We start from the raw sequence: 15,417 nt of genomic DNA on the forward strand, positions 1-15,417 counted from the left end.
CTCTCAACTATTTGCAGACAATATTAAAAGGGGATTTCTTCAATAAAAAACAGAAATCATAAAAGAAAAGACTTGTGAGCTTCACTTCAGAAACTGAGATATATCCCAAAAGAGAATATCACAATGGACAATAAGTAGGGTTTTATATTTTATTCTTATTCTGATAACTTTCCCGGCTGCATTATAAGGTAAGAATGTTGGATGGGATGATCTCCAAGATCCTTTACAATATAAACGTTGTATAACACGGTGTCTCTTATTTTCTTTTAAACCATTTCTTTATGGAACATTTAAAACATACAGAAAATAATAAAGTTCATATCCATATATCCACCACCCAGAATTAATAATCAAGGAAATGCTAAAATGAGAGTAATATTTTGCTAAAATTTCACACCCATCAAATTCGCAAAAGTTTTTAAATCTGACAATCTCAAGTATGGGCTAGGATGCTGGAAAAAGAAATGTCCGTACACTGCTGATAAAGTATATACTGACATAACCATTTTAGAGGAGAATTTAGCAACATCCAGTAAAGTTATTCACAATCTATTTCCCAGCAGTTTCACTTCCATGAATCTTCCCAAAGAAATATGTGCACAAAGAAATGTGTCAACATGATCACTGCAGCATCGTTTATAATAGCAAAAAAGGAAACAACTCAAAATATCCATTAGTAGTGGGACACATATATTTGATATATCATACAATGGAGTACTATACAGCAGTTAAACTAAATAAACTAGAGCTACATGCATCAACATACATATCCCAAAAAAGTTAAAAAAAAGCTGATGAAAGATATGTACAATAACATTACCATTTTGTAAAAATTTTTAAACACAAAATCCAACACCATATATAGCATTTAAAGATACAAGTACACATATACAGTAAAAGTATAAACGAGGATATGAAATTCAAGAACCTCGGGATAGTTATTACCTTGGGTAAAGAGAGAAGGTAATAGGACTTGGGGGTGAGGTGGCTACAAGTGCATATGTAAGATTGCATCTGGTTCGCTAGGGATCAAAATTGGCATAATTTATAGTTCTGAGTGATGGGTAAATAAGTACCTGCTATATTATTTATTGTTTTAAATGTTTTTTAATTAAAATATATACATATATTTTAAAAAGAAAAAAGTGAGCATATAATATCCAAGCCGAAAATTACTTTGGAGATCATCTAATCCAACTTACTTCCTTTATAAAAGAACTAAGGAAAGGTATCAAAATAAGAACACAAAATAAATACTATTGTAGTCATCACCATTTTAAGCACATACTATGTAGCTAAAAAAGCACTTAAGGGGGGCTTCCCTGGTGGCGCAGTGGTTGAGAGTCCGCCTGCCGATGCAGGGGACACGGGTTCATGCCCCAGTCCGGGAAGATCCCACATGCCGCGGAGTGGCTAGGCCCGTGAGCCATGGCCATTGAGCCTGCGTGCCTGGAGCCTGTGCTCCACAACGGGAGAGGCCACAACAGTGAGAGGCCCACATACCGCAAAAAAAGGAAAAAAAAAAAAAAAAAAAGCACTTAAGGGGATTAGACCTTGATCTCTGGAGAGAAAACCTTGGTAGGCTGAATAGCGATCAGCCCCATCTTCTCAAAATCTGGCGTCAGCTAGTAAGGCATGTGTGAGCACATGCGCGCACGCACACACACATACACTCTCATAGGAGTGCCTTGTCAAATTCAGCACAGGAATAGGCAGTAAAGTGGGTCTCTGGCCCACTGTCCAGGCTGACCCCTAGTCCATCTTTACTTAAAATTACTTGAAGTTCTGAGGCCTAGAGGATTGTTCCTGATCATACTTCATTATATCCTGATCACAGTTCATTAAACCACAGCAGATATCTAATAGTCCTGAACCAACTAAAAAGTAGCTCATTCATCCAGCACTTATAAATACCTAAAACAGCACACGGGAAAAAAAAAAAGAGAGAGAGAGAGACAGCAAATATTTAGTGTTCACACAGAATCTTCAATCCAGGAGTAAATAAATAGTTTAATTTCAGCTGAGATAAGTGACCTATCAATATTTTACAACTGGGATACATCTATTTTTAAGTTCACCCCTCCCTACCCTTCATCTACCCAAAACATGGAAGAGGAATTTTGAGGAGGGAGGAGACTGACTCAGATACTGAGTTAAATGAAATCCTAAGATTTTACTTTTTATTTTGAAGATAATATAAAATATAGTACATTGGGTAATAATTAAATTTAAAGAAATAGATGATTTTTAAATGCAGAAATCTAGTTTTATGTATATGAAAGTCTAATGTTTGCTCAGCTTTTCTGATATATTATACTTAAGTGTTTTCATGTCAACATTGAAGTCAACTTTTAAGAAGCACTTCCACCCGTTTACAGGGCAGAAATAGAGACAGATGTAGAGAACAAATGTATGGACACCAAGGGGGGAAAGTGGCGGGGGCGGTGGTGGTGGTGGGATGAACTGGGAGATTGGGATTGACATATATACACTAATATGCACAAAACAGATAACTAATAAGAACCTGCTGTATAAAAAGTAAAATAAAATTCAAAAAAAACAGTTCCATTTTATCAAGCACAATGTACCCCTACATTAGCTACCAAACTTTATCCATTTAATTTCCTGTTTTTCTTCTCTGTTCTTTAAACATGTTTGATATGTGTCCTAGTCCATTTAGGCTGCTTATATAACAAAATACCATAGACTGGGTGGTGTATAAACAACAAAAATTTCTCATAGTTCTGGAGCCTAGGAAGTCCAAAATCAAGGCACCGGCAGGTGTGATGTCTGGCGAGAATCACCTTCCTGCTTCATAGATGGCCACCCTCTGGCTAGATCCTCACAGTGGCAGAAGGGAAGGAGAGAGCTCTTTGGAATCTTTTAAAGGGCACTAATTCCATCACGAGGGCTCCATTCTCATGACCTAATCAACCCGCAAAGGCCCTACCATCTAATGCCATCACAATGGAGGGGGGGTCAGGATTTCAACATATGAATTTGGGGGTTGGGGGGACATAAACATTCTATAACAATATGTTACAGACATAGCAAAATGTGTAAGAATTTGAATATGAATGAAGCAGCTTAATTAATTAGGGAAGCTTTTCATTTCTTAGGAGCTCTAAATTTGGATTATCTTAAACAGCATAGTTTTCTATTACCAACATGGAATATGGCACATTATCAGCTCACTTCAGAAAACTAGAAAAAATGTTACCTAAATATTCTTTGTGTGAAATGGGATTTATCAATTAGTATACATGTCACATAAAATAGGTGTTCAAAAGACAGGTATTTTTTAATTCTCAAAACAAAAACTTTATTTAGCAAAGGTAAATATTTAGTATCCTTATTCATGGCACACTGTAAGGTTATCAATATTGGCAAATACACACACAAGGCACAATAAGCAGAATTCCTAAGAAAAAAGTACTAAGGTAATTAATAAGCTGGAAATAACCCAGATTTCTCCCTGTGACCCATTAGCTTTATATAGAAAACACTGCTGGGCATCTCATCCTTTCCCTTCCAAAAAACAGGATTATGCTTTATATATGATAAAAGATAGGAAAGTATTTGTTGTATGAAGAAATTGCTGTAGTGGTACCTGCAGTGCTAGAGCTATCATCTCAGAAGAAAATAAAGAACATCCCTTTTAGAGAGGGTGCTAAAGAGTACAAGTGACAAAATGTGACATTTGTCCATACTGAGTGGTACATACACGGTTGTTATATTATTCTTTCTACTGTTTGTATATTTAATCTGGAAGGAAAATTCAGAATTTATGCTGCATCACAAAGAATATAAAAATAAATGAGTTAGCATATTGGCTACAGCTCACAAGGGCAATTAATCCTAAGACTACTTTCTCACATTCAAGAAGGAGACTGCTGAGGTAGAAGTCTGAGACTTGAAATGGATAAGCCATTCTTTTTTTTTTTTTTTTTTTAGTTTCTGCTTTATAACAAAGTGAATCAGTCATACATATACATCTGTTCCCACATCAAGCCATTCTTTTTGATACAAGGAGACAAAAGTCAACAAATGAAAAGAATATGTGTAAAGTACTGGTAGCATCTTCATTCAGCCCTTAGCTATGTAATTTGTGTGTAGCACTACTTGTCTCAAATGTGAAAAGGAACATTCTGAATTACTGAAAGTATGAAAAATGGGCACCTACTAAGACCTAAAAAAGAGCTACAAGCCTGCATACCACAAAGAGACAGGTCAAAGAAAAAAAGTTTCATGTTTTATTTCTGTAACATAAAGGGATCTGTGCTTGACTAACCTCATCTGTTCCCAAAGGGTACAGAAAACCAACTTCTGGAACACAATGAACTGTTAAAGAATCACCACAGTAGTCTCCACACTGGCAAGCCAAGAGTTTCATTGAAAGAAGATTTTTAACCTACTTGGGTTAAGTGTTCAGGGCTTGTACACCACCTCCTTGCTTTATTTGCAGCACAGATGTTGACTTTAATTAATGAAGTCTTACTTAGGATTCTCTTCCACAGTCCACATATGACATCTTATGTGAGATTCCAGAAGATTTCCTAAAATTGAACTTCAGGAATAATTTTATCTAGTAAGGTTCTAAGTCTCCAAAACCTCTTTTCCTTTCAGGTCAACCTTATGATTCACTTGCCTTTATCACATTAACAGGAGAGGTCAAAAGTAAAGCAAATTACAGAAGTGATTTGACTTTGGACTAATAATACTGAATAATGCATCACTAACTATTAAGATCTACTGTTTATTTCAAATGTAGTTACCAAATATAAAATAAATTCACATACTAAGTATTTCCAAAAATAGTATTTCTATGGAAAGGTTAAAAATGTTAGTAGAGAAAAGCATGAAAATATACCAAGGTTCCAACCGTCTGTCCACCACTGACCAACCTGTTTTCTTGGGCAAGTCACTAAATCAGTTATAAGGTCACTTCATAGAGTACCACTAATTTACTTTTTCAAGAATGATCTCATTTGAAAATCATTCCTCAGAAACAAAGCAAGTATCACCTTTACTTGACAGCAGGAACAGAGCCAAGGCTTAGAAAGCTAAATGGCCTACGCATGCCTAGCTAGGAAGCTAGAGAAGAAGGATGAACCCACAATCTTCTGACACCACAGTTAGTGTTTCTTCCTCCACATCAATGGTTCTCCATGGCTTTCGTTCACAGAACCTGTTGAGACTCTAAAGCACTTAAAATTTTATATATAATTTTAGGGCGTTCACAGTCACAGGGCTTAGAATCAAACCGTAATAACTGTCAGCTAAATCTCATGTGCAAACAGCAGTAAAAAAAAAAAAAAAGTACTAGCCTTATTTCATTTTCAGATAGACCTTATACTTAATGGTCTTTTTTTTAAACTTACTATCCATAATGGTATTTATGTGTTAAAGATAACAGATAACTCAGATCAAAGCACTGTGACAATTTTGAGATTAAATGAAAAGTTGGCAAAGAAATTTATCATGTATTTGTAAGTCATCTCATTAAAAAACTATTTATAGGGACTTCCCTGGTGGTCCAGTGGTTAAGACTCTGCACTTCCACTGCAGGGGGCGCGGGTTCAATCCCTAGAACTAAGATCTCGCACGTTGCGTGTGCAGCCCAAAAAAAAGAAAAAAGAAAAAACTATTTATGTAGCGTCTTTAAGTATTTCAAACATCTCATGTTTTGGACATAGGATATAGGCTTGTAGATTAACACTATTTCCACTTACTGTAATTTTACTTTATTTTCTTTATTAGAAGAAAAAGCCCCACTTCCTCCAGTAACTGCTATGGTCAGAAAAGGCATCTTGTTGAAGGTTGCCTTCTACTAATATCATAGAAAACACTCACTTAACTGCAATAAGGTGGGTGGGCATTCTCAAAGCAAAGTAACACTCCTCCCAACAGGTAAGACAGAACATGTACCACTGTGTGCAGAGTCCTGACCTGGAGTCGAGGCTCAAAATGTGCCCTGGCTCTGCCACCTGGTGACTTTAAGAAAACCATCTTAAAGCTCTGCACTTCAATTTCCTCATGTGTAAAACAGGAATAGCCCTACTCAGGCTCACAACTTCTGTGAATTTATAACTAGAAGACAGAATGATGACTGTCCCAGAAAAATACCAGAGTATTTACAGGCAACTTGCCAAAGTAAATTTTTTTTTTATACATACACATACACACAAACACTAACACATTATGTGCCAGATATTGGGTGGAGGATTGGGACCAAGATATGAAGTATCTAACATGTGCCAGACAGTGTATAAAGGAAGCAGTAAAACAATATTCTTTAGAACAGGAGATGGGAGTAGGAGGTGTTGAGTCCATAGAACTGCCTGAGGAGTGGAAGGGCACCAGGAGAATAGGGCTCCGTTATTTGACAGGGTTTCACAAAAAGTGTTATATGGAGAAAGTCACTAGACTATACACTTCCAAAAGACAGAGACATGAGTCTTGTCTTTATAGCCCCTACACCAAGCTCAGCTCAGAGTAGCCACAGTAGATACCTAATAAATGTTAGCTGATAACTAAGTCATCCATACTCTGGTAACACACTCTCTGGTAAACACTATAAGTCCTTGTCCTTAAAAAGTGAGTTCAAAACCAGTAAGCAAAATAACAATGTAAAGGATAATATGTTAGAGTCCACTGTCTATAAGGTGCTTTGAGAACATTCAGAAAAACTGGGTAGGAAGACTTCAAAGGATAATACTTATTAAGTGCCTATGTGTTAGGCATTTCACATGCTTTAATCCTCACACCTCTAAGTTAGTCTCATCACCCCATTTTACAGATGACAAAACTTGCAGCTCGAGATTAAGTAACTTACCAAGGGTCAGACAACCAGGGTAAGCCAGAATTAAAAGCAGGATCTAACTCCAAAGCTATTTCCACTATACATACCATAATGTCTTTGGTTTTTATACTTTACCTTTACACTTGCAGTGGGGAGAGAGCAGGGACTGTCAAAATCAGCCAAAACTTTGTCGTCCTGAATCATCATGAAAAGAGCATCTAAAACTTTACCCAAGTATTTTACTTGAAAAATCACTTCTGAAAATTGGTCTTCACTCATAAAAATCATAAAACTAATTTTTTAACAGCTGCATATGTATACTCAATGTCATGTTTCTACATTTTGACCTATACAACTACAGGTCTAAACAAAAGGGCACAACATGACTGAAGAACGTGACCAGTAATCATTTAAGAAAACAGACACTTACTTGTAAGTGTTTGGGCTGAAAAATTTAGGTATGATCCATAGTTTTATATTATTCCACTGACTGCATATTGAGAGAAACAGCAAATTATTCCAAATATTTTTTTAAGGGGAGAGAGGATTGTTTTTGGAAGGGAGAGAGGAGGAGTCATTTAGAAATGACCTATGGTTTAAGGAATAAAACATTAAATGTTATGTGTCAAAGACACTGTAGGTATCCAACAAATCTTGTTAAATGGACTGGGCAAGTGGGATGTGAATGTGTCTTTCTCTCGCTTCTGACTTAAGAAGCTTTTTTTTAAGCCATGAAAAAAAGTGTAAATTTAAGAGATATGAAATACAAGCAGCATATAAAACCTGTGAAAAGGAATCAGAACATTGTAATTTGTGTCTCTGTATAAACTCCTCAGTAACCCAGCAATGTCAGAAGATGGTGTACATGTTACTCAGCACATTAATGCTACTTAGTAAATACTGACACAATAAGACTTTCATAGTTTACATTCTAATTTTTTTAACTATTTTTGGTTTGCTATTTAAAGCATTCCTTTCGTGCCACAGGAGTTTAAGTCTTTTTTTTTTAATATTTATTTATTTGGCTACGCCGGGTTACAGCTGCGGCATTCGGGCTCTTAGTTGTGGCATGCGGGATCTAGTGCCCTGACCAGGGGTCAAACCCCGACCCCTGCATAGGGAGCCCAGCGTCTTAACCACTGGACCACCAGGGAAGTCCTGAGATCATTCTTTCTTCAAGCTACTTCTTGTTTCTGTTTTTGTCATGATTAATAATTTCTTTAATGGGCTTCTGGTCATTCTTTGGACTTATCAGCACCATCATTAATATTGTATTTTTTCATTAAAAATGTGATAAGCAGTTCAGATTTACAAGCAGGATCTAATTCCAAAGTTATTTCCACTTCTTTTTATCTTCCTAAACTCTAAACTTTTTTACATGGTTTACAAAATAATCTCTTAAGTAAGGGTACTTACTCATCAGAGGTGTGAGATAACACTTCTCAGCCCTCTTGTCCAAATCACTTGACAACATTTACTGGGTATCTCAAGGGTCTTTCACAAGTAACTTTTTAACAGTTGTACTTCTGAACTTTAGGTCGTTTCCATTTCAATCCCCCTTCTCCCCCCTGCCCGCAGATAAAATTTTGGGGTAATCTGCTGCTTCTCTCAATATTGCTGATAGCGGAGTGATCCGAAATTATGGGTCATACCTGTATTCCTTTCTGATTGATGGACGGTAACTTCGGACTGTAAATCCCATATGCTATTAGCTGACATTTTCGACGGCACCCTAGCCACTTAATAAATATAATAACAAACAGGCTTTGTAATGTTTCTTTTTTAACATATCCATAGAACGTTTTAAAAAATTCGGAAACTAAATTATCTTTCAAGGATTCTAAGATTAACCAAACAGCGTCCATATTAAAATTATTTTTAACAATTTTATGGATCAAAACGTCTGTCGCATTAAATTCTGACTTTACCAACAAAATCCTCCACACCATGACGAGTCCTTTTCATTTTCTCAACTGGAAAAAAAAGGGCCAACTGTTTGCAGGTTTGCATTTAATAGTCTCCAGCAAACCCAGTAGCTCACGTTTAATTTCAGAATCGCGATGAGTAATCTGTGAACACAACCCCTGGGCTTGATTTACCACTTCATCCGTCCTCCCTCCCCACCAGTCGACCCCCAGAACTCCAACCCACCAAAGCACACTTCTATATATTTCTTCACCAAGAAGGCCAAAATCTCGAAAACAGCGAGGAAGAGCTCCACTTGGAAGGAAAAGGCCAGCCCTTCCCAGCCTGAGGCCCAGGCCGGCCCTGCGAGCCCCACTCCAAGGAGGGCCACCTCTCGACCGCCAGCACGCCCCGCCCCGGGCCCGCTCGTGTCCCCTCGGGCGACAAAACCCTCCCTCCCTGCGGCGCCCAGCCAGGACTGACAGTCACGGCAGGAGCAGGAGCAGCAGCAGCCGCTGCTAGCAGAGGCCTACTTCTGGCACCGGCCTCTCCAGACCGCGCGCGCCCCGAAACACTCGCCCAGGCGGGGGTGGGGGCGTCCCTACCCTCGCCGGAGCTTGCCCCGAAGGGGGACTTGGGCGGCCGAGGAGACGATGGGAGGTGCCACCCGGCTGCCCCGGCCCAGGCCCGGTCCTCAGCCACACTGACCTGTCGTCGCCCCCGCGCCTGGGCTGCGGCCCCCGCAGCAGCAGCCGCTTCACTGGTCGTCGCAGCCCTCGCCCGCCGCCTCCGCCCGCCACCGCCTCGTTCTCTTTCGTTGCCGCCACCGCCGGCGCTCATGCGGGACCCGCGCTTCCTTCTCCGGAGACCGAGACCGGGAAAGGAGGCGCAGGGGCCGCAGAAAACCCCGCGCTCGTCGCCAGCCGCCGCTCCGCCGCTGCCTGTCCGCACAGGGGGGCTACGCGGCCCGCCTGGCCGGGGCTAGGTGCGAGGTGGTCCGAGCACAGACCTGAAGAGGAGCCGAGAGAGGCGCCGCCGCCCGCGGCCGTGAGCGCCGGGTCGGCAGAGGTGAAGCTCAAGTCGGCGCGGCGGCGGATGGCGGGCGCTCGAGCCGGCGGAAGGCTACGCGGAGGCGGGGTGCGCGAGCAAGAGAAGGGCGGTGTGTCGAGATTCCGGCGAAGGGGAGTCAGGCTCTATCGTCTCCTGCAGTCACCCCGAGCCCAGTGCCACCATCTTGGGAAAAACGCGGATCTCGCGGCCGCGGCGCAAGCGGGGAGGACTGGCTGGGCGGGCCGAGTATCCCGGCAGGCAGCGCGCGCCACCCGGCCGGGCGAGGGCTCCAGGCCTGGACGCATGGACGCGGGGCGGGGCCGGTGTGCGCGCGGGAGGGCGCCGCGCTCTGCCCGCCCTCCACAGCCAGCTCCGCTCCCCTCCTGCTTGCCGTCGTCGCCAGCGCAGGGGCTGTTGGGAAGGGGAAGTAGCTAGCGCCTCCTCGGAGTCCCACCAGGTTGGTCGCCATATTGGCAGTGGGAAGAGGGGGCGATGTCTCTTTTGAGCCACCGTGGTCTGTGGCCCGACAGAAAGCAGGCGGTACACTCCGGAAACCCCCTGGAGCCCTCTGGAGTGTTGGCGAGTCCCGTGGTCAACCCAACCGAGGAACGTGCCTGAACTTGTACGCTCCGGATTTTGTTGGGGAATGAATCGGCTCCGAAATTGCGCCAAGAGGGTTTTGATAGCTGCCAGCCCCGCGGTGGGGCAGAGCGCTCCATATTCTAGGTCTCCGATCCCAGCCCCTTTACGCCCTGAGCTGCTTTGTAAACATTGCAGAGGTAGCCCAAGAGTGCAGACCAGCTTTCAGGGGACCAAGGTCATCTGCTTAGGACTTTTGCCAACACACGATGTGTCACTAGTTTACATGAAGGTGAAAGCCTGTCTCCTGCAATTTTGACCTTCAGTAGGTTGTCGATAAAGAGAAAGTGGCCCCTTAGTTGACCCCAGCTGGATACAGGCTAATTCTGATCCGTATGACAACTGAATCCATTTAAAGCTGTGCGCCTTCATATTTAGCACCAAGGTCACCATCTTATTTAAAAGGATTTTTTTATGGCTCTGCAACACTTACTAGCAAAGCTGTAATGGGGTCACTAACAATTCATATCCTTACGGTTTGCGGCTTTTGCTGATAAGTCCATAGAATACTGTATGAGATACCATTCATCTAGTATTCAAACTTTTTATATCAACAATAATACATAGCAGTGAATTTAGCTGTCATTCTTAGAACATCTTTTCTATATAGTCAGATATATATATATACATATACATACATATATATATATATATATATATATATATATATATATACTGCTTCCCAACTAAAAAAATAAGCTAGTGGAATTTAAATTATTCTAGGACAACTGATGATAAATGACAGTATTAAAGCATGCCCAATTTTAACTCAGTTCCTTATTCTTTTCATTTTCTTACAGATTCTCATTTGGAAACTTTGCAGTTATGTTTTACGGGAGAGATTAGTTAACATCAGTCTCTTAAGAATTTACCTTTGCATATTATCAAAATAGGCAAGTGTAAATCTTTAAAGACTTTATTAGAGTAAAATAAAATATTACTACAATATCTAGCATATGAAGATTCTTTTAGCAATTCTACTTCCTCTTAAGTAAAAATTGTCTGAATAATTAAATGTAATTTTTTTTGTAATAACCTGGTATATCAAATGTGGCAGAAAACCATGAGTTCCAAGAAAATTAAAGATGAGAAATAAACCTCTTAATTAAATGTCAGTTAAATGCCAGTTCTTTACTAAGATCAAAGAGGATCCCAATTCCTCCTTGAAATCTGGAGAAATTACCCATAGCCCTTTTAGCTCGTTAGTATTAAATAGGCATTCTTATGTGTGATGCTAGTGTCAGACTTGTTTCAAGAAACCACTGTGTTGTTTGCCTTGTCCATGTTCAAATTTCAAAATGTTTGCTGGTAAAAATTACCAGTATGGAACATTGCCAGGAATCCTTAGAATACTAATAGAATACTAATAGATGGACTAATGATAATCCATCTCCATATATATCAGTTTTTATGAATAATTTTTTTCCCAAGTCAAACCCATATTTTTCTTCAGGTACGTTTTCCCAGAAAAACAACTTAGTAGCTACCAAGTTAAGTAGTAAATTTGTTAGACTATTGTAGGCAAAATGTAGTTTCTAAGTTTCTCATTTCAGGTATAAAGTGAAAGGAGCTGTTTAATTTTTTTAGCATAGTGCATTAATTCCTTTAACAAACTTTGAACTTCTACTATTTACCCAGAAATGTGCCAGGCTTTGGAAAACAATAAAAGATCAACAATCCCTATCCTTGCCCTCAAGAACTCACAGTCCAAGAGGAAATCACCAGTAAAATGAAATTTATTTCAGAGTAACCCAACAGTTTTTATGGAACAGTTTGCCCCAAATTGCTGATGAAGTTGGTTTTTCAACAGGGCTGTTTTGTTGCTCAAGATTTCTTTTTGATGTGAGTCACAACAGATGAATCAAAATGCAAAAACACAATTTTTTATTACCTAGCATGCCCCTGAGATCAGGAAGAAGCTTAAAGAATGGAACAAAAAATGGTCGGATATGGTGGGATAAAAGTTACTTTTGCTATATTTAGGTTGCATCAAAATGTTACACACTCAACTATTGAAAAAGACTAGGCTTTCAGTATATGAGTAGCTCTCAGTATTTAAGATATACTGTTGTAGCAAAATTAATTCCATGAAAAACATTGCCTGGCATATGACAAGTGCTCAGTAAATGTTAGTGCTTAGTAATAGCTGTAGTGATATTAGCATTATCTGTATCATTGTTTATCATTACGGACTTCAGGCATTAACTCCTTCACACCTTCACCCTTATTCCTACAGATTACCCAAATCTGTACTCCCCCTGATCTCCTGTCCTAAAGTATGAGCCATCTTTCTTCCTTTCTACAGCTAATATATATATTATGTATATATGGGGAGAGGTGCCCCTCAAGACTTAATCCCTCAGTCATTCCCTCTACTGTTCATTAATTCTCCTATTAACTTTGTCCTTTCTGTTTGGAAAAGCTATCAGATTGCCATTTCCTTCCAAGTCCCTCTTCAACTACTGAAATTTAGCATGTGCCCCCATTTTACTATCAACATATACATTGCTAGTGTTAGTGTCAGTAATGGCATAATGATCATAATTTAAAAAGTTGCTTCTCAATTTTCATGGTATCTGACCATTTTGTAGCCTTCCACACTGCTAACCACTACCTACTGGAAACTGCTCCCTTGGCTTCCATCACCCTGAATTCTCCATCTTCTGTGTCTTGGACCACTCTTTCTCAAGTCTTCTTTACAGAATGCTTGTCCTCTCTGCTTTTGGTTCTCTTCACCCGCCATTATTACAGTCTCTCACAGAACTATTTATGTATACTCTTTCTCTATCACTTATATAAGTCAGGAATGAAATCTGAATCTTGAACACTGACCTCACTCAGAAACTTGAGATATGTATCTTCAGCCCCTTATTGAAAATTTGTATTGAATATCCTACAGGCACCTCAAATTCATCCACGTCTGAAATTGAACTGCTGGCTGTGTCCCATTTTTCATCATTAACTGAGATGTGGATAATAGTGGAGAGAAGCAGGTTTTGGAAGAATAAGCAGGAATTGGTTTTTGCAAATGTTAAATTTGAGATGCCTATATCTCTGTAGTACAGACTGATTGCTAGTTGGCCCCTAATATGCACTCTACTCTACTCTTCATCCATGATAATGGAATATCTAGCCAGATACACAGTTGCCTGTAATAAACTCTCTTAAGTGTGGCCATGTCACTAAGTTCTGACTAGTGAGATGTGAGCAGAAATGATGTGAGCAACTTCCAGATCATACTCTAAAAGAAATGAGATGCTCCTTTCCCTTTGTCCCTTTCTGATGATTGGAATGTGGTGGGGTTGTGAGCTACAGCAATAAGATGTGTCCCTGAGCACTTCCTGAGTCACAGTTTGTATACCAGTGAACTTTGGTGTGAGACAGCTACTAACTTCTATAATCTGCCATGGTTACTCTAGATACCTTTCACTGCAGCTGACCTTGTATCCTAATATCCAAATGAAGAAATCAAGGAAGCAGGTGGACGTAGGCATCTGGAGTTAGGGGTGAATGAAGCCAAATCACCCTACATTCTTTGACTTGATTGATGACTGTACCATCTGTGGCAGTCCCCAGTCATAATGTTAGTAATCCTAGATTTCTTCCTCTTCCTCACTCTCCTGACACTTAGGAGGCAAAGTTACATATTCCTTAAAGAATTGATTTTAGAATTAGGTAGCATAGCAAAGTGGTTAAGAGCATAGGTTCACAATTTATTAACAACTGCAAAAATGCTGGGCAAAATCATAAACTCTGTGATTTGGTTTTCTCATCTGTAAAATTGGGTTGTTGTAAGGATTACATGTTAGTATACATAAAAGCACTTAGAATAATGCTGCGTACGTAGTACAAGCTCAGTAAAGGTAAGCTTTTTTTTAATCCCATGCAAATTCCAGTTCTGCCGCTTACCAGACATAGAAACTTCAATTAAATATTCAATTAATCTCTCTGTTTCCTCGTCAGTGAAGCAGGAAAAATAATAGTACTGACCTCATCTGGCTACTGTGGAGAGTGAACAGGGACAGTACATGTGAAGTGTTTAGTGCCTGGCATATGGGAAGCGTCCAATAGATGGGAATAGGCAATACTATTACTATTAGTAGCTGTTATTGTCATTATTATTATAACATCCATTTCCTTCTATATAATCCCACTGCTGCTACCATAATTTAGACCCTTAGTTTTTCTTACTTGAACCAGATAAGCTCCAGAAGGGCAGGGCCATTTTATCTTACTCATTATTGTATCCCCAACACCCGACACAATGCTGGTCCAGTACTTTCCTACTGAAGCATCTCATCATGGAATGTTTTTTAAAGAAACAAATGTGAATCTTATTGCTCCCTTGCTTGAATATAGCAGTGGCTCTTCATAGCTTTCTGGAAAATGTTCAAACTCCAAGAACAAGGCCCATTGGAGGTGGGCCCTGCCTCCCAGCCCCGTTTCCTTCCACTCCCCTCATGGATCCCTTCCTGGAGTGGTACTTTACAGTCATTTGGAGCCCTTTTGCCTGCAATTTGTTCTGTCTTTTAAACAACTTCAAGCACCTCCTCTGAGAAGCCTCTCTAATCTTTCCAGTCAGGCTTGTTGCTCATGCCACTTCTTCCTATCATGTCACTTTGCACATACTGTTGGTTTATGTGCTGTGCTTACAATTCTGTCTCCCCTTAAGTTCCTTAAGAGAGGAGAGTGCCTTTGGTTTGCTTTTTGTTCCCAGTATCTATCTCCGTAGCTAAAACCTGGCAAGTCCTCAAAAAGGGTTTGAATGAATGAGCTAATATATGGTAAAGTAGTGTATCTTTGGATATTTCACTTTTCAACTGTGCCAAGCAGAGATACAAGGTGCAGAAGTGCCTGCCTATACAATTTAGTGGGGACAGAAAAATCAGGCAAATAAATTTGTTTTGATAAATTATCAAAGTAAGATATTTTAACTTGTTGTGAACTCCAGCAACTAAGTAAGCAACAATATGTCTTTTAATCTTTTGGGACCCTAGTATTATTATGTATAAAATTAAGAT

General features: G+C 39.9%; 2 protein-coding genes across 4 annotated transcripts in view; one reads left to right on the top strand and one right to left on the bottom strand.

Annotated features, from left to right (window-relative positions):
* The window catches only part of UBE3A (ubiquitin protein ligase E3A), a 91,847-nt gene extending 82,318 nt beyond the window's left edge, over window positions 1-9,529 (bottom strand). For 2 of the 3 annotated variants that reach the window (XM_081227088.1, XM_081227089.1), the window contains exon 1: window positions 9,416-9,509. The gene's annotated coding sequence lies outside the window, so the exon portion shown is untranslated. Of the gene's footprint in view, window positions 1-9,415 lie in introns of all 3 variants that reach the window. The other variant, XM_081227090.1, reaches the window with a different exon arrangement.
* Window positions 7,185-11,580, top strand: LOC308614031 (uncharacterized protein; the record flags this gene model as incomplete). Its single annotated transcript, XM_081228247.1, has 3 exons — window positions 7,185-7,204; window positions 9,262-10,214; window positions 11,197-11,580. The coding sequence occupies 2 exons, from the start codon at window positions 7,185-7,187 to the stop codon at window positions 10,190-10,192; spliced, it is 951 nt and encodes a 316-aa protein (XP_081084373.1). The 3' UTR covers window positions 10,193-10,214; window positions 11,197-11,580.
* Window positions 11,581-15,417: the final 3,837 nt, after the last annotated feature.

This window comes from Mesoplodon bidens, assembly GCF_964165515.1.
Source record: "Mesoplodon bidens genome assembly, chromosome: 3".
NCBI classification, from domain to species: domain Eukaryota; kingdom Metazoa; phylum Chordata; class Mammalia; order Artiodactyla; family Ziphiidae; genus Mesoplodon; species Mesoplodon bidens.